The sequence below is a fragment of the Tinamus guttatus genome, unplaced genomic scaffold, assembly GCF_059628265.1.
Source record: "Tinamus guttatus ecotype Peru unplaced genomic scaffold, ASM5962826v1 Tinamus_guttatus_pri_ptg000060l, whole genome shotgun sequence".
Taxonomy (NCBI): Eukaryota; Metazoa; Chordata; class Aves; order Tinamiformes; family Tinamidae; genus Tinamus; species Tinamus guttatus.
Window position 1 is genome coordinate 6,022,101 of NW_028288594.1, and position 23,134 is coordinate 6,045,234.

Below are 23,134 nucleotides of genomic sequence, written 5' to 3' on the forward strand. Positions count from 1 at the left end.
ATTGTGAGCCACAGTCCAGCTCCTCGATAAAGAATGAATTCCCAGCATCCTTGCCTATCTAATATTACAAGGCTGTCATCAGAGAGGAGGTTTCAAGAGCTGGGACAGTCACATCAGATTCTAAACATGAAGATGGCAAAGGGAGCAGCAGGGTTTCCTGCACTAAAATCCATAGCTGCAAGCAAATAGAACAGAAATCAAACCTTAAAGCCATGAATTGTAAACAACCACAGCAAGTGAGTAGATGGGGGAGGAGAGAGGAGGAGAAAGAGAAACCGTTTCCACCACTGGTAGTCATTTGCCAAAATGCATCCTTAAAATGTAGCAAACACAGGAAGCCTCCACACTGCCACTTCCCTAAGCAAAAGGGTTAATGAAAACCACAAGAAAAAGAGAAATCTAATTAGGATCCAGCTGTTTTGCTGATAGGGCTCACCAGGTGGATAATGGCCTCCTACTTGAGGCATCAGCCCCAAACAGGATCCATTTCTACTGTTGTAGCTAGGCAGAACTTAGACACAAAAGCAATCGGCACCCTCCAAGGGTACGTTCTTATCTTGCCACGTGTGGATGAGCAAGCAGCCATGCATGCAGGACAGTACAACTGCTTAGCCCCCCAGGCACAGCCCTCTTCCTCCCAGGTAACAAATAAGCCGCATTCATGGCCCCAGCAGCAAAAAAAAAAGATTGGAAGAAAAAGCAAAGAAGCACAACACTCAGTAGGACTATTCTCATCTGTAAAAACACGTACAGTGTTAAAAACTGAACATATAAATACACAGAGGGAAGACCTGTCAGCTCAGGGCTGGTTAACAGTACCAGAGCAACAGACTCAGAGCCCAAGTCCCTCCACCTCAAACAGCAGCAAATAAAAATCAACAATCTGCATTTCTACCCTCCTGATGGAGCGCTTTGGGAGTGGGTGGTGACAAACAATCCCTGCATGAGTAAAGTGGTCTCCCAGGTCACTCTATTCCCATCTTCCCAGCTGCTGCTGAGAAACAAAAGTCCTATTAAGTTCCAGTCATCATAATTTGGGTGACAGGTGCATCTGTTTGTTGTTAACCAGGCTGAGAACATTGAATGTTCACAAGAAGCTATGTCATTACTTTCAGTTGCTATTGATCCAAGCTGGATTTGACATATTAGATATTTTGAAATTTTACTAAGTGATAATCCAGAGAAACTCCTATTGCCATGGCTCCTTATAAAGGTTACAATGGATTTCAAAGTCATTTACAAAGTAAATGACAAAAGATCAAAGAAAACTTGAATGCACATTGCCAGTAGAACATAGGCAAAAGGAGATTTTCATGTTTTACCCACACATACGTGGTGTTGAGAGGTTGTCTGATTTACTCGATAAACACTGAAATCAATCTGAAGAGGGATTTCCTTACAGGGATAAAAATCCAGGACGCATCACATGGAGTACCCGGTTCTCCAGCCAAAGGACATGCCCAACCATGAGTAAACCAGAGAAGTACCATATCCAGCAGAAAAGAAAACAGCCTCAGGAATCATAAAGGCAAAGAGACTCTATTAGTTATCTTAAAAGGTTTTAGAGTGATCTACTACTACTGCTTATGGACAGAGCTGTGATCACAGCCACAATTACAATATAATTTCAGTCCCAAATAAGGCCTCCTTGCACTTCTCTGCTGTACAACACAAAGGTTACCCCACTTACAGCATGCAATTAACTTCAAAGATCAGTGCAACACTTACAATAATAACTACTTGGAAAGTGTCTTTGAGCTGCTTGTCCATCTTGCTGAGGAGGTCAAAGCTGACAATGTTAATCAAGCTTGCTGTTAGGTTGTCTTTGCCAGACACTATGACGTTGGTGCTACCTGGCCTCAAAGATGGAAGCCACCTGTGAAATGCCTGGAAGAGAAGAGAGCGATTAATGGCATTCTGGTTCTCATGCCCTCTGTCAGGATCCCCAAGCCCTTCACAGATTGTAACTTGGCCCCCTGATGAATGCTTGGAACAGGGGACCACCCCACCCACAATTACAAATAAGCAGAAGCAAGGAAGGGTTAAGCAGCCAACACCAAGCCAACAACACTGCAAGCAGGAAGTCAGGCACAGAAGGCCAAAACCACTTCCGCAACTAGGAAAACTTGAAAGGGTCTAATTCTTATTTCTTACTGAAAAAGAAACTCTGATCTCCAGTAGAAATGTGCATAACCTTCTGACAATTTTATTTGCTACTCTCAGAGCCAGAATAGCAATGCAATGACCACTACTGGCAGGGAAATTTACAGTTTTCTTTTTAACAGGAAACTTCAGGCTGTGAAATACAGACTTCCAGGCAGTAAATATTTCACACTACAGCAGCATTTATTCCACAGGCACAATGAAATACAGCTCCTCCTGTTTAAAAAGGCAAACAAACAAAAAAACCCACCACCTATTCCACTACTGGTCCTGCTATAAATAAATAAAAATCAAGCTATCAAGCTGACATCTCACCAGCTAGCTGCTCTATGACAGCAACTGAAATACATATGGTGATATTTATTCAAAACAAGCTCTTGAAATGCTGCACACACCCAAGGAGGATATCTTTCCCCAAATTCTTCTGTTAGGTATTGAGCACCCCTCATTTCACTTGTAATTCTGCGCCCAGGGGCACCAACCGCTCTGCAGTTCTCTGAAGAGAACTGACTGGGAATCTAGCAATGAAGGTTTGGTCCCTACACAAACAGATCCAACCAGTGATGGTGGGGAATGGCATCTCGGTCCCAGTCCCTTCACTTGTGGAAGTACCTCTGCCCACGTAAACCTCACAGAGGAAGGAGTCACCACGAGCAAGGGCCATTCCTTTCTGTAATAAGCAGCAATGCAGATCGCCTGGATAGTCTTGCCCAAGCCCATGTCATCTGCAAGAAGCAAACGTCCATTTCTTAGAATTGCAAAACTGTGGAAGAGAGAGAGAAGAAACATGTAAGAACCAAGAAATGGTCTAAAGTTTGTCCCTGCAGCTAAGAACACAGCTTAGAGCAGGCAAGGAGCTCTTTCTAAAAGAATTAAGGAAGAAGGAACAGAACTAAATCCTGCAAACCATGGATGACACAACGTTGAATAGTGTCAACTGTAGTTAATGTCTTCAGCCCACTTCACTGTACCTGAAAAATCTAGATGCCTCTGCAGATTAAATCTATAAAGTGGATCTCTTGGAAGGGATCTGGATTCTTCAGTAAACTCAGATCTTCTCACTCAGCCTAATGCAAATGAGCAAGACACACATGCATATGCAGACAAGTGTGTGCACACAAGTCTTAAAGCTTGGAGCTCAGTCCAGCTCTTAGAAACTTGGATCTCACACAAGGAGTAGTCTCAAGGCTTCAGCACATTCTTTGCACGGTATTATTTATGTTCTTAAGGTTCATTTTAGTCAGGCTAAGAAAACACTATAAATAATAATGCTATTTTAGTATCAGGTAAAGACTTTTCTGGATTCCTCTTGGTGTCAGCAACCATTGACCACAGGTAGTAGGGATATTAAAAAGGTTCTCTGCACATACAATTAATCATTTAATCATTTTTGATAGCATGAGTGAAACTTTCCCAAATGTGCCCAATATTAAAATATTAAAAAAGCAATTGGGTAAAACAAACAAACAAAATCAAAAAGTCTTAGGACACTTAGATATATTCTGAATCAAGGGAGTCAGATCAAAGCATAATTTGAACAATTTTAATACTAGCAAAATGCTGCTTTGCACCTGACTCATAATGAAAAATTCTAGAGAGAAATCAGATAGCAGTATGTACTAGGTATGTCAATCAAAAAAATTTAAACCCACCAAGAGTTTATCTAAGTCCCAGAGTACAACCACCCAAGACTCTCTAGAGTTGTGGAACCCTCCAAAAAAGATCATGAGAACAATTAGCAATATTGAGCACCCAGTTCTAGATAAAGGACTAGCTCTGCACGTGGACAGGACCTACTTCACACCTTCCCGCTGAAAGGGCATGAGGCTCGTCACAATTTTGGAGTCCACTTTTGAAAGGTCGGCATCAGGAATGTCCATCATCTGCGACGTGGATCTCTCTATTTGAGTAGCGAAAGTCTGTATTACTGCCCTGGGCAGTGGCTCCACCTCTGCTGACGCCAGGCTCTGCACCACTTCCACTGCAAAGAACAGAGCAGCCTGTTATGAGAAGGGGCAACACACACAGCTTATATTGCCAATGTCACCGTGAGTCTGTTGACCTCATCAACAACGTATTTCTTGTGCTCAGACAGCTCAGGAAAGCACTGCATCACACACAGATGTTGGCCTGGCTTCTTCCCTTGAGTCTCTATCAGCACCACATGATGAATCACATCCCCGCCCATCATATTTACACTTAGCTATAAAGAATTAAAAATGTCTGATGCCATCGTTCAAGGTGACTGCTGCTAATGCAGCTGGAACTGGATTATTCACATTGCTCATAGCTTAGAACACACTTGTTTAGGAATAAAAGTAGGGATTTAAGCAAAGAGCTCTCCAGTGCTTAGAAGGCTGGAGCATCTTGATCTTGGCTTTGGGATTTTGCATTAAACACTGACATTAAAATCGGATGACTCCACAATCCTTAAGCATACGATCAGAAGCCAAGATAATTACCTAAAGAAGACCATATATATGTAAGCGTCTTGCAAACTCTTTTCTCCTGTTCTTCCCCAAAGTCACACAGGTTTCACTCTGCGTCCACTGCATCATCCTTCATTCACCACATTCAGAAAAAAAAACAGGTAGCATCTTAACTCTCTGAAGACCTGTCCTATATCGCCCTCAGTACCACCCAGACACCCTTTTGGGACGTGGCACTGACAGCAAATACCAACTCAGACAGAGTTTTCCCAGATGGAAATAATTTGCAGGCTTGTATTTGCTCACAAGCAGCCACTTAAACCTCTCCACCACTGAGGTTTCACCCATGCAGCTCCTCACCAACATCTGCAGCACAGAACTTTTCCAGTCAAACCAAAGGCAACCAAGGGAACCTCCATCGCACAAAGTTGTTGAGGCCTTCATCTTTTTGCTTAGTTTTATGTCTTATCATAACAAGCAAAGTGTAGGACAATTTGTCTCCCAGACAATCTTCTATCAGTCCCCTCTGGCAGCTTTCCTATCCCATCCCAGAAAGAGTTAAAAAAAAAATCTTATTCTAATGGTAAGTGTTTAAGAAAACAAATACTAGTTTAAAAGATGCAGTAAGTGAGCTGGGAATAGGAACCATGTTTAGTAGTTAGTTTTTGGCCACTGACAGAAACACAAAAGATACTTTCACAGTAGACACAAAAAAACATGTGCACAGAACCTTTACTGTGGGAAACATCTTTTCTGTACTTAGTGCTCAGTTTGTATATAAAGCCAGGAAGATGCAAAATAACTCCTTTTGCAAATATAACCACAGCTATGCAAACTGAAATAAAGACATACTACGACACCAGAAACTGCATTTCCAGAATTCAGTTGGATATTTTAATTTTAGTTGTTATCTCCAAAAGGAAGGCAGTAGAATAGACCCCTGCTATATGAAGGGGGAAAGCAATTCTAAGAAATATACATATGAAAAGATTTCCATTCGCAGCTGGGCAATGGCCCAAACTTTTTTTTAACTCTCCCGTTTAATTTGTACTTCTTCAATAGCAGGAACTCTCTCCCCCCGAAGTACAGCACAAACTTGTTATTACACTCACAGACTGAGCTATGTGTTAGCATAATTGCTACAATTTGTTCACTGATAATTCTGTCGCTATTGTTCTGTACATGAGCTGGGAGAGTGATTAAGATATATCTGCCACTGGCATGAATCATCCAACAGACATTTTTTATTGAAATGACCTTTATATAAAGATGACTGAGCAACTAGGCAAAGAGACATTAACCTCTACAAACAGTTCCCAACTAACGAGTATTACTGCGGGAAATGGCAACCAGCCTTAAAAAAATGTGTTGTTTTGAAGTAGGTAAATGAACAGGCACAAAGCTAATGCTATTCCTCAAAAAGGCATGTGGTGGAAACCTCAAATAACCTCACAATTAGATCCTGCAAGAGCATCTTCAGAGATATTTTTTTTCTTAAACCTGTGGGATTCTAAATATTTCCTTTAATGCGAAAAACACTGCACTAGTTGTATAGTTGTATAATCTAGGAGATGCCAAGTTTGCTCAGTCTGCCTAGCACGTGCTACTCGATCAATCTCATTACACAAACAGATCCCTTCTTGCAAAGTATGCGAGATCATCAACTCTCTCTGAAATTGCAGACTATTAACATCCCAAACCTGGAGTGTCATAATGAAGTCTCTACCAAGACATATTCACTTGTCATCACGCTAAGAAGCTGCCTATTTTACAGAGCCACAACAAGTGACTTTCAGCCCTACAGCTAGCATTCCTAAGGCAATCATCATAGGAGCATCCAGATATTCAATTATTAAACATACTTTATTATCTAGTGGAAGCAAGAGGCAATGCTGGAGCAGTACAACTCTAAACCACAGCGTTTCAGCTCTCTAAGGACTCGTGCAGAGCATCTTGCCTAGTATCTGCTAATGCTTCTCCCAGTCAAACTCTGCAGCGTCATTCCTTCACACAAGTACTAAGAGAAACAGAGCAGGCCAACCCGAGTGGTAAGTAATAATTATAAAATACTTAGTACTGATGTTTTTCATCTCAAAACAGTACTAACGTAATATACAAAGCTAAGAAGCAGCTGTGCTGGGAGCATGCTGTTGAGGTTGGTTCCGCAAAGCAGCGTCCATCTTTTAAAAATAACAGTTCTATGTTTCACTTCAGCAAGCCCCACTTTTACCAACCCCGTATGGGCACAGAAAGCCAGGATTTTACTAGTCTGCTTCTACCCAGAAATGAACACTGTAGCAATACTAAGCACTTTGATTCCACTTGAAAAGAGAAAATGATACGCTCTAAAAGATTTTTTTGCAAAGCTTTTTTTAAAGCACCTACCAACCTAGAACTGAAGTATTTTAGAACATCATGAAGTTCTACAGAGAGCACCTGCTTCAGGCAGATCTGCACCATTCAATGAGACAAGCGAGCAGTGTTTGCCCCACAATCAACTCAGCTATGGGAAAGCGACCTCGATTCCAACCTGCTCGTTCATCAACTAAAACCCTAACAGCTGTGTGCTGTCTGCAAAGCAATTACTACTAGCAGTAAAATACGAGGCTGAACATTATCAGCTAGGCAGTGAGCAGCCAGATAGTGACTGTGGATGAACTGATTATTACAGAAATCATCAATAGACTTGAAAACCCAGTGCCCTGACCTGAAAAGAAAATTTGCTGGGTGTGAAATGAAACAGCATGACACCATACACACTACTTAAATCTTGTAGCAAACTGAAGCATGAGTTGGCAATAAAACAGTCTGACATGTGTTTGCTCTGTGCTCTCTTCTGAGCAAGAAGTGGCTGTGCCAGCTTCAGAACTGATGTATGCACAGAAGGGAGCAAAGAGCCGGGCAGGTTGGCATGGAGGAGAGAGTAAGGCAGAACATCTATAAGGACATGAAGACCTGGCAGCCACAATACCTCCCTTTTCAAATCTGGCAAGGGGAAAGAGAGGAGCCCATCCCACTGCAGCTCCTTAAGTTCAAGCTGAGCTGCAGTAAGTTATGGGCAACCAAAATTATTTTTTTAAAGTAAATACATGCCTTACATCATGTAAGGAAATGTATAGAAATTCCCCAACACAAATCCCGTCTATAAATATTTGTGCAGAAACTGACAAAATAGGGCCATCTTCTGATGAGGGCCTTAAAAGGACTGCCATTAACAAGATCCCTTTATAAAGTCTTGAGTCCAAGAAAACAGTGTAAACATTTGATAAAATAAGAAGACACCTGCTCTGTGGTTCATTAGCAGCTTATCTCCCCAGTGTAAAAAGGCCTAGCTTAAGAAAACAAGTTAGAATTCATTTCCCTACCCAGAAAGTAGCCCTTGCTAGGAAAAACATATCTACGCACTTAGTTTGGGATAGTCCTCCAGCAGGAAACTCCATTTTCTGGTCTTCATATCTGCAATAGTTAAAACAAAGATTCCTTTAAAAACACTTTTTGACAATGTCTGTAAGAAAAGTGCTGCCCATCCATATCCTCTACGTTATAAAAAGGCTTTAAAATAGTTATCTTGTCTAGCAATCATTTTTCTCCTGTCTGCCTTCATATTAAACAAACAGCATGAAGAGGACTTCAAAGTGTGGATATCTATGTAGATGTGAGTGGAACAAGCCAAGCTCAGTTCCATCAGTGAGCCACTGTATTTAACCCACCTGCCCAAGGACTTCAATAAACACTTTCTTCTCACTGTAGGAGGCACAAAGAGAGCACATGAAGGCTCCTATCCAGTCTGACTACAGTTAGTAACACGGTCACTTTCATTTGCTTCTCCGTATCCTATAAATGATGTTCTCAGCATTGTACAAAGGAAGATATAAAAGAGGTAGGCTTCCTCCACCCATAAGCATGATTTTGAGCATAACACAGTGAACGGACAAGAATTTAATCAATCTCCTCCGTAGTTCTCACAGAGCTCCAGCAGAACCCAAACCCAAATCTCCCTAGATTAAGGGAACAATAAACACTCACCATAATTTCTGGAATTCATCTGTTTGAACACTCCAATCACTTCTGCAGAATACCCAATATCAACCTCAAACCGGGAGCGGGAGATCAGCACACATTTTCCTTTGACAAGGGCTGAGGGTTTCTTCCAGTTGTTGCATATCTTCAAAAGGGATTTCATATCGGCCCCACTGCTGATGAAATGAGAGCTTGACACCAAGTCCCCAGCATTTTCTCCTTCTAATGGTACCAAAATTACTGAGGAAAGTTGATTCGCTGCTTCAACTAGAGAAAAAAAACACAGGATGCAGAGCAAAGATGAGTAACTAAGACCATGAATAGACTAAAGATGCACAGGACACTTCAGGAAAAGAAGGGACAAGAGGACAAAAGACCTTCATGAACATGAATAAACCATTTGGATTTTATCAAACTTTACTTTAAAATAATTTACTTTTAGATTGAACACAGCTAATTGGCCAATCCGAATCCAAAGATAAGTCAATCCAAAGATAAGATTCAGAACACCAAGTGAAAGTCTTGTTTATAGCAGAAGCCTGGGAGGCCACTGAAGTAGATTTTCTACTCCCACTGTACCAAACAAAAGATTCTGAATGCCACTGTTTTAGCAGCAGGTAGCTAGATTTCACCTCTACAACTACTATTACTGACAGAAACTAGAAAACGTATGTTTTCAACTTTTTAAAATTCTTTATCTGTTTCTACACTTCAGTGCATGTTTGTAGTATAAGGAAAGAAATTTACTATGGGAACAAAATAACAATAAAAACAAAACTAACAGCCTAAAGTTTAAAAATAATAGCTTTTGCATTTAAAGACTGACAAGAAGTTCAGACCAAGACCTTTTTAAATCAGTCGTCTTCCCCCAGGGTATTTTTTCCCACGCTATAATGATAGCCAGGGCTGATCACATTGCCTTATGCTTGTCACCAGGGATTTTCCGTAGAAAACTCATACTTTTGATATCTTTAAGGAAAAGAAAGCCCCAGGTAATTTCTAAAACCCATCCCCTTCATTTGCAAGATACTTGGTGTAGAGACTCTGCTCTCATCTGTACTCGATACATTTCAAGCAAACCAGAAGCATTTAAATTATAAATGTGTGGAAACCCACATGGGAAGCTAAAATACCAGCACTCAACTGTGGGTTTTTCAAAGTGCTCAACACAGGTCTAATTCTGTTCCCACTGAAATCAATAGTGATTTATCACGGGCTTCAATATGATGGCTTTTGAAAAGCTTACCTGAAGTATTTGCCTTGTATCATCTCTCAGTCTTTCCAGAACAAAATGTCAGGAGAGAAAAATATAAAGCCACTCTTGTTATGCCCAACAAAGGCAACTTCGTATGCAGCCTCACCCAGGGCCCTACACAGCTGCCCTTTTTTTCTCCTCTTCTGACACCCAAAACAGTAAAAAAATAAAGTGCTGTTTACAAAGAAAATACTTGGACAGACTCACAAAGTAAGCATCAGCCACAGAAACACTTAGTTCTGCATATAAACTCATATGAAGCACCTGCACAGCAGAGATGTTTTCCTATGATCAGACTTGTTGAACCCTGAAATAATCAGGTAGTAAGTGGCAAAAAAAAAAACCCAATCTATTCCCGACATGTAGATTACATCAAAAAATCAAGTTATTTTAATTAACAAGCAAGTCTCAGTAAAATGTTACGAGCCAGACGCCTAAAAGATGGGCATTCTGTTTTAATACAATGTTATCTCTTTTATTACTCCAGACAATAACAAAGCCAAACAATAATTAGGGTTGGGAAGGTAGGGAGCAAGACTTGAATCCTTTTTATCATTCAGCAATCTATCAACTTACTGAAACTGCTGTAATCATCCAGGCTGAAATTCCACTTTTTCATAGTAGGATCTAAAATAGGGCAGAATATGAATCATTTGAGGCAGAAGAAAGTGGTCCTGTCTATGCCAGACAAGACCCACAATCCATTCTTTCATTCAAAACATTTCCACACACACCTGAAAGACATGGCCCCCCAAAAAGGCAGATAGCGCATAGATACTAATATGCGAAGAATGCAACTGACATTCACAGAAAACACTGATGTATGGAGAGAAGAAAAACAAAATAAAATTGTAATAATAATTAATGGCAGGCAGAAAAGCACAGAAACAAGCAGAAAAGGTGCAGGGTTTACTACAGTCAGCAATCCACTTAACAGAATCAGTGCACCAACTCCGAACTACAGCTGTAGTCAAACTGACCCATTTCCCCACACCAATTTATGAGCAACTTCTCTTTCATCACTCCCCAAAGACCCTGAGCAGCTGGCACCACTAAACATTTCAAAATATAATTCATAAAGCAGGATTTTTGATTTCTTGGCTAAGCTCAAGCTCAAGGTACTTAGTCCCTGAATTTCTTTCCAATTTCAGCTGCCTTTACTTTTCCAATCCCTCATTAATATTCCATAAACCACCCCAGTAGCAGATGCACTGCTAAAAGCATATATCTCAACTATGGCCCAGCAGATGCTGCAACTCTGATCCAATGTAAAGCAGAGATATGAACAGTCAATTCTTACCATAGTTTTTGCTTGGCATCTTCTTGAACACACCAATGAGTTCAGCATTATACCCTATTTCAACCTGGAATCGGTCTTCCCCATACTTTACACATTTTCCTTTTGTAACACTGTGTGCCTTCTTGTGAGAGGCAGCATCAGGTGCAGAGCAAGCACTGGCAGAGCTGGTCAGCTTCTGAAACTTACCACTGGCCTGAGAGGCACCACATCCCTGCTCCCTTGCTGCTCTGCCCGTGTTTACCAGCATTTTTGAACCACTTGGGGTGGCACTGCTTGGTGGTAAAACACATTTAATGGCAGATTTGTTCTGACTTTGTAAATCTTTAATATCATCAGGATGCCAGTTATCAGTTAATCTAGTCTGAGATGGCTCTGTAGGGTTTTTGAAAGATGGACAGTATTTGGATTGCTGGAATGAACCAAGATTAATTAAAGCTTGTTGACCATGTTTCTGGCCATCAGCATCTGAGTTAGACTGATGGGAACAACTTCGAGAATTTGGGATCATTGTAGGGAATTGTTTAACACTGCTCGCTTGTTCCGAGTCCTCTGAACAATTCTTTTGTTGCTCTCTGGATGAACCAGCCATCTGTTGCTTTGCAGTGTAATGACTATCATCTTTATGAAGATGGCTCTTCTGCTCCACAGGACAGTTTGGATTCCGCTGGTGCTGGCTAATGAACCTGACATGATCATTTTCTTGCTTCAAGTTTCCATGATTGCTCAGACTGTGCTCTTTCAGCTGAGGTCCTGTGCTCCCCACCTGCTCTCCCTTCTGAGCTGCTAGTCTCTCTGCTCTCCTAGCCAAGGCCTTCTGGCGGTTCTCTTCAATTCTTCTCTTTTGCTCCTCTGTAAGGCCTGATGACATCTTCAGCAACTCAAACAATAATCCTTAATCAAAACTAGATCAGGAGTTAATCACGGGGCAGTTGCTTCTTTACAGGATTGGAAGCCAGCCTGTAAAAATGCAACAAAAAAGAGAGAGAAAGGAAGCTTTAGTTTTGTCAATATCATTAGTGACCGGGTATTACTGTAACTGCTTCTACACAAAAACAGTAAAGGTGCCTTCATCAGCAAGCAGATGCTGACAACGCTGCAGGGTTCTGCATGGCAGCTCTGCACAGAGAGCGCACATGGGGAACGGAGAATCCCCCTCACAGAACTCCAGGGCCAGCTTGGAGCCCCATCCCTGCCAATCTCAGCTGTTAGCCAAGCACAGGGAAACCCTGCAGCACAGAGGGTGCCCTGCAAATGCCAGCAAAGCTGTTAATCTCCATATAGTTTTGTGTGGGAAACATTTCAATTTTTTGGTACCCAAAAGAGGGGACCAGGGCCCATCTTTGCCAAGTGGCCTCAGGCCACTCACAGCACAGACACAGGCTTGGCACAAGGGGCAAGCTCATCCTGCGCCTTGAGGAAGCTCCTGAAACTCGGGGCCCTCGTGACAGGCACCGTAAGGCCTCACTGTGCCCGCTCCCAGCCTCACATCCTCTGCCCTCCTCCTCCGCGCTGCAGGGCTCGCTCCAGCCCCGCTTCTGTCCCAAGCATCAGCCTCCCATGGCCCTGCCCGCTGCCCAGGCCCCCCTCGCCCCTCAGGGCCCGGCACCCACCCCGCAGGCCGCGGCGCCGCGCATGGCCCAGGGCTCCGCTGCGGCCCGCCCGCCCCGCACACCCACCGGGCGGCAGAGGCCGCGTTTTCCCGCCGACCGGCGCGCGGCCGCGTGGACTACAACTCCCGACAGCCCCGCTGGGCAGGTCAAGGCGCCCCGCCGCGCGTCGCATGCCGGGAATGGGCAAGGCGCGGGGCCGCTGCGCACGCTGGGAAATGTAGTCTTCATCACCCTGCGCCATCTTAAGGGCGCGAAGCGCAGCTCGGGCTCGAGGTGTGGGGCCGGGGGACGCAGCAGCCCCTTCTCGACCAGGCCTCGCTCGTATCAACGTGCGGGGCCCTAGGATCCCCTGCTCGCCATGAGCCGTGGCTTTGTCCTGCCTGGTGCCCCTGTCCTGTAGCCATTCATGCTGCCAGGCAGCCTTTCACCTCCCTTTCACCCTGGGAGGAAAGGTGCTGCTCTTAAAAGTAGGGTTAACACGTGGAGAACTGTGGCAGCAACCTCACAATGAGCTATTTATTTGCATCCATTTTAAAATGCTGATTAAAAGAGTTTCTCGGAGTTTTAATTATACAGAGGGCTGAAATGCATAGAGCCAGCTGTCCCTCCTGCATGGTTCAAGCCACAGTTCCCCTGTGAGCGACCATAGCAGCGTAGCTGAAGTGAAAGTCTCTGGGTAGCATCTCAGCCTCTTCCCACCTTTACTTCAGCCCTCCAACCCGCCCTCCCTGTCCCCAAGTGACGTTTTCTCTCCCTTGACAGACCCCTCTGCTGGGGACAAAGCCGCCAGCTGGCTGCTTCACAGTTTATTTATTCATTCTTCTCCCCACTGTTAATTAAAAAAGGTTATCCTTAAATTGCTTTCTGATTAAGAAGCAGTGACTGCCATTACTCAGGAGCGCATCAGCCTGAGGAAAACAAGGCAGGCAGAGAGGGTGAGGTGCGACTTGACAAACCGCACAGCCTGGGAGCGCTGTTATTCACCCAGGAGTCACACACACGCGAACGTGAGCAAGCATGCAGCTTGTGGGGAAAGCCACCGTGCTGAGGAGAGGTCTGAGCCAAGGGTTTTGTCATGGCTTCTCTTAGGAAGGCGGGAAAAGAGTCAAAGTTTGACCGATATTCCAGAAGCCAGCTGCATGTCCTGCAGAGCATGGTAGGAGAGGATGCTCAGTCCTGCAGGCTCAGATCCTCTAGAGTTGCCTTTCTGTTCCCCATGTGGGCCAGCAGACTCAAGCTGCTTAAATGGCAGCGAGAAGGAAGGAAGGGATGAGAGATTTTTTTCTTTCTTTTTTTTTGTCACACTTTGCACTGCTCAAAGCTAAACCCAATCCCAGTGTTACATATAGGCAAGAGAGGGAGGAAGCACAGAGATAACCCTGCAAGCCACTTTCCCCAGCAGCTAGCCAGTTCCAGGGCTTTGGTGATAGTCCTTATGCTTTGGGGGAGCTGGAAAAAAATAGGCTTGGGAAAGGTGAAGAAAAGCCTGTATTGGGACTATCCGCATCTCCTGAGGACAATGAGATCAGAGCATCATTTGCAGAGAGGAGAAGAGCTCTTGGGCTGCACGGTCAGGCAGACACACAGACAGACGTTGAGGCATTTGCTCCATATGGCACAACTTCAGCAAGGCACGAGGAACAGTCCAACCATGCAGAGAACAGACCTACAAAATGAGAGGCCGTTTGCAAGCAGTTTGCTGGTAGCACTCCAGGCGTCTTTTCCATAAGAACATGCTTCCAGCAAGGACTTGGATTCACCCTCCACGTACTAGGTCAGGGAGCAGAGATGCAGGGGGAAATCCTGAGAGGATGGATGGGTGAGCAGACCTCAGCTCTGCTGGGCAGGATGGTTCTCCCACTTCCTCAGAACTAAATCAGCCAGAAAAAAAGGCTCAAGGAAACAGGCTTCTCAGTTCTGTTCTCACCAGGCGATGGAAACATCATTTGGATCATATTCAAAATGTAGTGGTCCTCTCATGGTCTAGACTGGTTGATCCTGACTATTTGCTGCCAAAAGAAACCAAAATTGCCTGGCCATTTAATCACACACTTGCACAAACAGCAGCTAATATCTGAAATATTAGTAGCTCAGGATCCTGGAACTATTCTGGTATCTCCATGTTCTTCCTCTGAGGATATCTTCTGAGCTGCTCTCCTGCTTGCTCTTGTGCTGAACGTGCACTATCTGCTCCATCCGCTTTCCAATGCACATTTGTGGTTGTCATTGCTGCATGTCCCCAGGCCAGGGCTGGCCAGGAGATAGATGGAAACACAGAGTTCAGCTTGCAGTAACAGCCCTCAGGGGCTCCAGCTTCCCAGAGGAGTTCAGAGTCCCACTGTGAGCTCAGCAACACCATTACCAGCCACGCACACGAGCCTTCAACTAGCTAGAACTGTACTTGTACTCACACCCTTTAGAGAAATTAAGCCCCAAGCCATAGGCCTTATCAGCTCCTTCCCAGCCAAAACCAGTCAAGAGAACAGAGACTGAGAATGCACAGGTTGGATCTCCAGAGGTCTTGGGCAAGAGAGGCAGGAAAGGCCCCCGGATTGGCACAGCTTCTTTTCTTTGGGAACACCATGTCCCCTGGGCTGCGAGGGTCTCAGCTGGATACTTTCTGCAGCCCCAGCCCATGGGTGAGGGGCCACGCTCCTCCCTCTCTGGTCTGCAGTCCTGAGCAGGGTCTGATCTTCCTCTTGAGAAGCCAGAGCCCCAGGCTCAGAGCTCTTGTGGGTGCTTGGTTCAGGGCTTGACCTGCGCACGGTGGCTGCCCCCATGTTCATCCATGGCAGTTCTCCCTGGATTTCTTTTTTTTAGTTAGCTGTTAATCCCGTCTACTTACTCTCCACCTCAGCACACCAAGGACCCTGACCTGCTGGTCCATTTGACCGCCCAGCTACTACCACAGCTCAGCCATGATTCAGGCCCTTTGAGCATCTTTGTGTCACCAAGGATAGAATTTGAAGTTTAAAGAGTCATCCTGAAAACCCTGATGAAGGGGAACCTGCAAAGATTTTTCTGTGAGCATTTCTAGCCTTTGCGGATTGCTCCCCAACTCTGCCACCCAGTGCCGTGAAGACCTGTTCTCTTTCCCTGCTCCTTGGCCAGATAGTGCAAAGAAAATTACTCACTCTCCGCGCTTTTGAAGCAGCTGCCTTTATCTACACAGCTTGCTCTTCCCTGGCGTGTTGAAGCCTTCCTGCTCTTGTTTATTATACAGCCCCTCCAACAGCTTGCAGGGGCTCTTCTCTGCCGTCTGTCCTTCTTGGCTGGATTCCTCTCCGCAGCTCCAGTCCAGAGCAATGGCCTGCACAGCACATGGCCCTCGCTTTGCTGCCAGGCCTCCACTCACACGGCTGCTGCAAGGGCCAGCCAACTCTTAGTCTCTTGGGTGATGCAGCCCAGGTGTGCAGGACAGCTCTTTGGCACCTGGAACAAGGATTTAAAAGAAAAAAAAAAAGGAAAAAAAAACTACATCAAGGTGCAAACGGGATTTTCAAAGCCTCTGTCTCACCCGCATTTAATCCAAAGTGAAGTGTGATCCAGTTCTTGGGAGCACTAGCAATATGGACCCCTTGATGCCTTATAACTTTGAGTTCAGGCCAGCATACATCTCTCTGGTCTACACAACTGTTTTTTTGTTTTGTTTTGTTTTTCTGATCTGGCTGAAGGATGCAAAGTTAAAAAGGGAGGCCCACATATACACACACAGAAAATCTAATTGTGTAAGCTTTATTTCCCTAGGAAACCAGGCTAAAGAAACAAAAGTTACACTCCCAGCTCTATCCTGGAGCTTAATTTACTGGCCTGGTTTTCAAGCTTAGAATATGCAGCTAATCCTATAGCTTTAGTATTGATGTGAAGCCAACTTCTGGGCTTCTGTTTGTTAAAACTACCCATGGTTCTCTGCCCTTTCTCTTCCCGGTGCATGTGAGATCCACAGATAGAGATAAATCCTTAAAGCAGGAGCTTCAGAGGTTACTGATGCTAAATAATTAACCACCAATGTAATATTCATGGTCCTTTGCCCTTGCACAGCAGCAGTGTCTCTCCTTGGAGGACCTCAAAGCACGCTCCGGATGAGGAGGTGTTGGCGAAGCGGCCCTGGACTTGTGTGCGTGGTAAGGGCTGATGCCAAGGGCTTTTCCAAAAGCAAGCCACAGACAGTCCTAAAACCCTGGTGCTAAGGTGGATGCTCGTGTAACCATGTGCCCTTATCTACCATGTAAACAGGACCAGCACAGCACCACTGCTTTAATGAGGAACATGGACTCGGTGCAGGGCGCTCTGCCTCAGACCCCACTCAGCCAATAGTGTAGGCAGCTTCCCCTCATCTAGGAAACCTCCATGAGTGAAGTGCATGGAAAGGAGGCCAGATTCTGGCCTTAGCAAGCAGTGCACACTTAGCTTTGAGTGCGTGCTTAAGCTTATTATTAAGCCTTCTCCTCCAATGGAGATGGTTTTCCTTTATGTTGGGGGTCTCACCTGCTACAGAAAGGGTTTCACAATGTGGTTTTTTTTTGTTAAATTCTGTATATTTTTTGCAGCCAGATCTAGAAAACACTTGCTGTCAGCTGCAGTATTTTGCTACCAGCTTTTCTCAGTGACTTCCACTAGGCTCCTTGGGATAGCAATTATTCCACAACAGAAAGTGCACTTGAAGTGTTAGGACAACGTGCTCACGAGGCCCAGTGGGTGTCTGTGCCTGGGCTCTGCTTTACATCTGTTATTATAAATAGCAATAGGGACACACGCATCTAGTTAGGGGTGGGGTATTTCTCTGTTTCATCTCAGATCCCAAGAAACGGCTATAAAGGTTCTGCTTAAAAAATGTGACTGTAGAAAGCAGATGCTCATCAAGTTAAATAAGGAATTTAATTAGCCTGCATTTTATCTTGTTTTCAGCAATATGATGACAAATCGCATCTTAATAAAATAACATTAGGGAGCAGCACAATTCCAGTGCTTCAGGAAATGAGAAGCTGTATAAGTTATAGGCCTGTTCCCACTGAAGAAGTCATTCTCATTCAGAAATTTGACATGATGTTAAGATGGATAATGTTTTCACAAACGATCCTCTGGCATTTAGAAAGATTTACAGCCACTTTCAGCTTTAAAAGGCTGACTGTAGGGTGATGGGGGAGAAGAAAGTGGCATAAACAGCTCAAGGAAGAAAGTGGCATAAACCACTCAAGGGATTGGCAGGGCAAATAGATGGTCTATATTGTACAATAAGAAACAGTTCCAGTGTTTTTCATGTATTCCAATGTGTCCATTTTCAATTAGGAGCTCCCATTTGACATGGTTTGATGTAGCAACTCAATTTCATGCAACAACATGAGCCCAGGCTTCGCCATGAGAAACACCCTGAGATCCCAAGGGGGCCACGGGAAGTTCACTTAAACTCGGTGTAAATCCCAGACTCAACAGACTGGTGGCTTTTATCTGACCAGCTCTAGTAAGAAGGATTTCAAAAACACAAAACAGCAAAAAAAAAAAAAAAGAGATTTAGCTCAACAATATTGGAACTACTGGTCCCGTTCAATAAGGCTGTCCACTGAGTCTCTTCTTCTGTCTCTACGAGGGAGCAGATCCATATTTTATGCGAAAGGGCATTTTATAGGAGATGGCCATATGCTAACCCATGAGCTAGTTGGTCTTGGGTATTACCTTGAGGCAACAGATTTCATTTCTTGATCATGTCTTATACAACAGTTATTTTTGGTGGTTCATTTTATGTTTTCCATCTTTCAGATTCACTGTTGTCTCTATAGCTCTCGTGTTAAAAATGTAGATCAGTGCAAAAGTTATATCATTAGATCTGTTGTCATATAAAGGTGCACACACATACACAAATAATATACACATTGAGTTCATATACATATTTCTGTGCATATAAATGCATATTATATATATTTGCTGATAGAGTTGTTTTACAATTTAATCTATTAATCTAAGATTATGCTGTTCTTGAAGACAGAGATGCTTCAAAGGTCAGTGATGAATTCTTATCCTGCGTTTTATGAGGACTGAGAGCTGTTGCTCTCTGATGGCTCCTCACTGATATATGTGAAATGAGTCTGTGATTCTTGATGTAGTTCCTAGAAAACAGACATCCCTGTCACAGAGCCCAGCTTTGCTATGTACACCCTGATTTAGCAGCTCTAACATGGATAGTGAGGAAACTCTGCTCATTACTATGGAGTTTCCTTAAACTGGAGGATTATGTAGAGGCATGGGGTTACAATGGTCCCCCAGTCACAGTCTACACATGCAAGCAATAAATTCCTTTAAAAAAGATTTTGCATAAAGTAGATTTAAGACTGTGGAAGAGTGAGGTTTTCTCCTTCTCACTATCAGTGAAAAAAAAAAAAAGATTTTGAAATGTATTGACCTGGAAAATCAAAGCTCAGAAGCAGCAGCTGGATTTTTAGCAAGTCTCTTGCTTCTTTCCCTGTTGTCCATCTGGACTGCCTGTAACACAGAGAAATCAAGCATTGCCTCTGAGGTCACAAAAAGTTTGAAAATTGCCATCACTTCCATACTATTTTGCTAGAGTAGATGGTGCTGCCTGTATTCTGAGAATGCTGCTGTTGGATTTTATGTATGGGCATGGCACCGTGTGGCATTAAAGATTCACATGGATGAAAGCAACTTTTTTTTTTGTAGATTTTTCAGACTTTCACTAACTCCTAAATTGGAGCACAGTAATATAAGCAATTGAATGTATTCCTACAGGGCACAGTCATGCTTCAGAAGCACCCAACCATTTGCAAACAATTAAAAATGAACAAATGGGAGAAACATTTTCTGTTGTCCCTGCTTCATCCCTGATTTCACCAACAAAGCCGATGTATTGCAATGTACTGATCCTGCTGTCTGGGATTTGTCCAGGTTGAGAACTTATTAGTGCTCATCTGAGGGAAGAAAGAGAGAACACAGCTTGTGTAAATCAGATTAAAGTATTGACAACTCCTAAGCAATGCTCATTCCAGGAACAAGCTCGCTACGTGAGAGCACCACTGCTATAAAAGAAGTGCATTTTGAACACATGCCACTTTGCAAATACCTGGTGGGTCATGAGTTCTTGAGGCTTAGTTCCTAGAAGAGAAAAAGGGATTGCTGGAAAAATATAAACACTCTATCTGAATGATTTAATGGGTGAGATATTTAACAGCTGCCAGAAGTTATTACAGCAGATACAGACTAAATGGAATAATCAAGGTCTCAGTCCAGGTCTTTCAAGACTTTGTGCCATGATTAGCCTCAGATGGCACATTCAGAAGGAAGGGCATGGCTAAGTGTGAGCCTAGAGAAATACTCCTGCCTCTCATCTCACTGTGTTTGCTGGACATCGGGGCTATGAAATATTGATAGTCAGTGTATGGTAAGTGTCCCCCTCTATGCCTGAGCTACGGGCACTGCGCATGTGTCTCTGCTTTCAGCCGGAGAGCCCCGCTCCGGCTGCGGATGCTGGTGTTTTAGCTCGGGACAGCCCCGATGCAGCCGGCAGCAAGGCAGCCGCGCGGCTGGGGTTAGCAGGTGGCTCCAGCTTCCTGACTGTCACCCTGGCATCTTGCACCAGCACTTAAATCCCTTCATTACTTTTATTTGATATATTAGTCTTTTATTATTTTTTTCCCAGAGGCCATGTGAGAGAGCTGGAGAAGGGATGGGTAGCAGGACTGCAGGAAGGAGAGGGGAGACCTTTGACTGGAGACTTCAGTGGCTCTAGCAGTAACCCACCCCCTTTCCCCATCCCTGTGCACAGTTGCACGCAGGGAATTGAGCAATGGCAGCTGGGGAAAGAAACTAGCTAAATAAAAGTGTCAGCAGGATGGATGGGTTTGCACTTGGTCTCCACTCATCTCTCCACATAAGTCTGCTGGTATGCAAAGATCACACAAGCAAGGAACATAGCACTGACCTGGAAAATTTATAGCAGTGAAAATAAAAATGAATCAAGAAGAAAAATGTAGAAAGGAGGTGGTCAGGGAAGAGAGCAGGAGATTGATTTTTGTTTCCTGGCACATCGGGATTTGAGTTCTTATCAGGACAGCAATTTCAAGGGAGCGTATGTTGCCAGGGCCACCCCAGGAATAGCTCTGCCTTAGAGAAAAGAAACTGGGGGCTTTCTTATGCTAAGTTCCCCTGTATTTTTGATTCCTAGTTGGATGAACAAGTCATTCACAGGGCAGGCACAGGGGTATCAAGGCTTTGCCTCAACTCATGTAGCTTGTGCCATTTTTGGAGATCACAAGGTTCAGGTTTGGCTGGTGTTCTCCACATGGAAATCCTCAATTTTAGAACACGCTGGAAACTCGTTTTCTACTAAGGCACTGTCTGTCCTCCAGGGTGTCCTTTCTGCCTTCTCATTGCCAGTTTCCACACAAACACCAGATCTTTGGCGCTTAGTCACTCTGTCGTTCCTGCTGTGCATGTCCTCCCATGGAGATAATCCTCCACTCAGGAGGCCTCTGCGACTGCTGTGGAGGAGCTGTGGGCCACCAGCTGCCTGTTTCCAGGGGGCAATAACTATCAGCAGTCAAAACTTCTGCAAAACAAAGGTTCTGTGGTTATTCAGTCATAAAGAGAGGCAGGAGAAATGGATTTTTGCTGTGTGTGTGTGTGTGCTTATTTGCACATCACACAAGAACGTGCACATTGCTCACAGAATAGTCTTGTTACGAGGTGAAATAGCTTCCCACCTAGCGCTTTATTGTTGACTTGAATGAGGGTTTCCACTCCCAAATGAGAGGTGGTTTCTTCTCCCCGTGCCTCAGTTTCCCTATAGAAATCAAAGGATTTTTAGTGCTTCCTCACATAGCTTAAGTGCTTTCAGGGCCAGGTCTTTATTCAAGCCCTTGGTCAGGAAGGCCTGGATGTGTGGTAAGACGCTCCAGAGGAGCCACAGCTGGGACCTGCTGTTGAGCCATGGAGCCAAGATCCTGGTCAGGAGAAAGGAGGATGGTGGGGAGGAAAGGGCTCACAGGACAGGGGATCCTGTCTTGGTAAAGACAAGGCAAGTGAAGAGGAGATTAGGAAAACATGCTCAAAATTAGCATCCTGCTTGGGGGAGTAGAGTCTCTGGTTGGCAGGGAGAAATGGGGAGGCTGGACAAGCTCAGGGTTTCTGTGGGGCCTTGGTCCCCAAACCTCTCTATTGACTGCCAAGCTAGGGCTTTAGTGACACTCGCAGGGCAGCTGCTGCCTTGTGTCCAGCCCAGACAGACACCAACTGCAGCTCATCAGATCTCCCAGGAACCAGATCCCAGGAAGGGAAGGTCATTTTTATGCTCATTTTTTTCATGTGTTTTGGCTAATAGGTTGGGAAATGTTTCCCAGAGTAACATCTTGTGTTTTTGCACTCTTCTTCAATGAGAACAAGTTTTTGGGAGAAACTCCATTAATCTGAAGTGGAAAGAGCTGCCTTGGAACCAGCCCATCACCACAGTGATCTGCATCAGATTTGAGGGCTAAAAAACATCAAGAGAGAGAGATGAAGGCTCACAGGAAGGAGAAGCCCCTTCAACAGCAGGGAAAAGTTGCCTGCCTGCAAACTGCCTCTGAAATAGGCATTTTGGAGGGTTTCTGTTTGGGGGACTTACCCTGTGAGCTACCAAACACCTCAGTCTAACAGAGCCAAGTCATTAACAGCTGTACGATGCCAGGGAACCAAGAGGATTTCCAACTCCTTCCAGCCCTCTGGGAAACCCAGCCACTCAGCACCTTCCAGAAGGTGTTCAGCATCTAACAACATCCTTCTCTCCACCATAAAATGTAATTATGAAACCCCTTAACTATATAAATCTTATTCTAAATCAATTAATTATCTCGGCAGGAAAATGTATATGCTTTTGAAATCTCCCCTTAATTAACATGAAGTCCATTAGGAAGCAGTAAATCTAGGCCATCACTTTGAGGTAACGGAGCCTCCGCTTCACGTGTTCTTAAAGCCTGGGGAGAGTGTGTCACCGCGGTGCCTGAGCTGCCTTTCAAATGCTGTGTCTGGGCCAGGTGCCAGGCTGAGACCTCCCTCTCGGGCCAGGCTCTATCTGCTGATCTACTGCTGGGGGACCCTTCTTAGAACTCTAAGGGTCAAAAATCCACACCTGTTTCCGCTGGTGTGGATCCATTAACCTTTCCCACTCAGTGTTCTTGCATTTCTCTCTGCTTTCACCTCCAGCAAAACTCCATGTCTGACAGCCCTGCCTTTAAATCCATACTATCATCTTCTTTCTATCTAGATATCATCTATCTGATCTCTTCCTGATGTAGCCCTCTGTTCCTTGATCAGCAGATACTGATGATGGGGAGAAATGCTGATGGGGAAAAAGCGTGGGGAGAAATCATCA

The 23,134-nt window shown here is 44.3% G+C and overlaps 1 protein-coding gene across 1 annotated transcript in view; it reads right to left on the bottom strand.

The window, feature by feature from the left end:
- SMARCAL1 (SNF2 related chromatin remodeling annealing helicase 1) overlaps positions 1-12,869 on the bottom strand; it is a 33,469-nt gene extending 20,600 nt beyond the window's left edge. The window contains exons 1-8 of the mRNA XM_088519539.1: positions 12,844-12,869; positions 11,168-12,124; positions 10,444-10,494; positions 8,619-8,879; positions 7,998-8,048; positions 3,961-4,144; positions 2,776-2,926; positions 1,729-1,887 (exon numbers count right to left, since the gene is read on the bottom strand). Coding sequence (XP_088375665.1) covers positions 1,729-1,887; positions 2,776-2,926; positions 3,961-4,144; positions 7,998-8,048; positions 8,619-8,879; positions 10,444-10,494; positions 11,168-12,035 — 1,725 coding nt within the window. The 5' untranslated portion in view covers positions 12,036-12,124; positions 12,844-12,869. The remainder of the gene's footprint in view (positions 1-1,728; positions 1,888-2,775; positions 2,927-3,960; positions 4,145-7,997; positions 8,049-8,618; positions 8,880-10,443; positions 10,495-11,167; positions 12,125-12,843) is intronic.
- Positions 12,870-23,134: the final 10,265 nt, after the last annotated feature.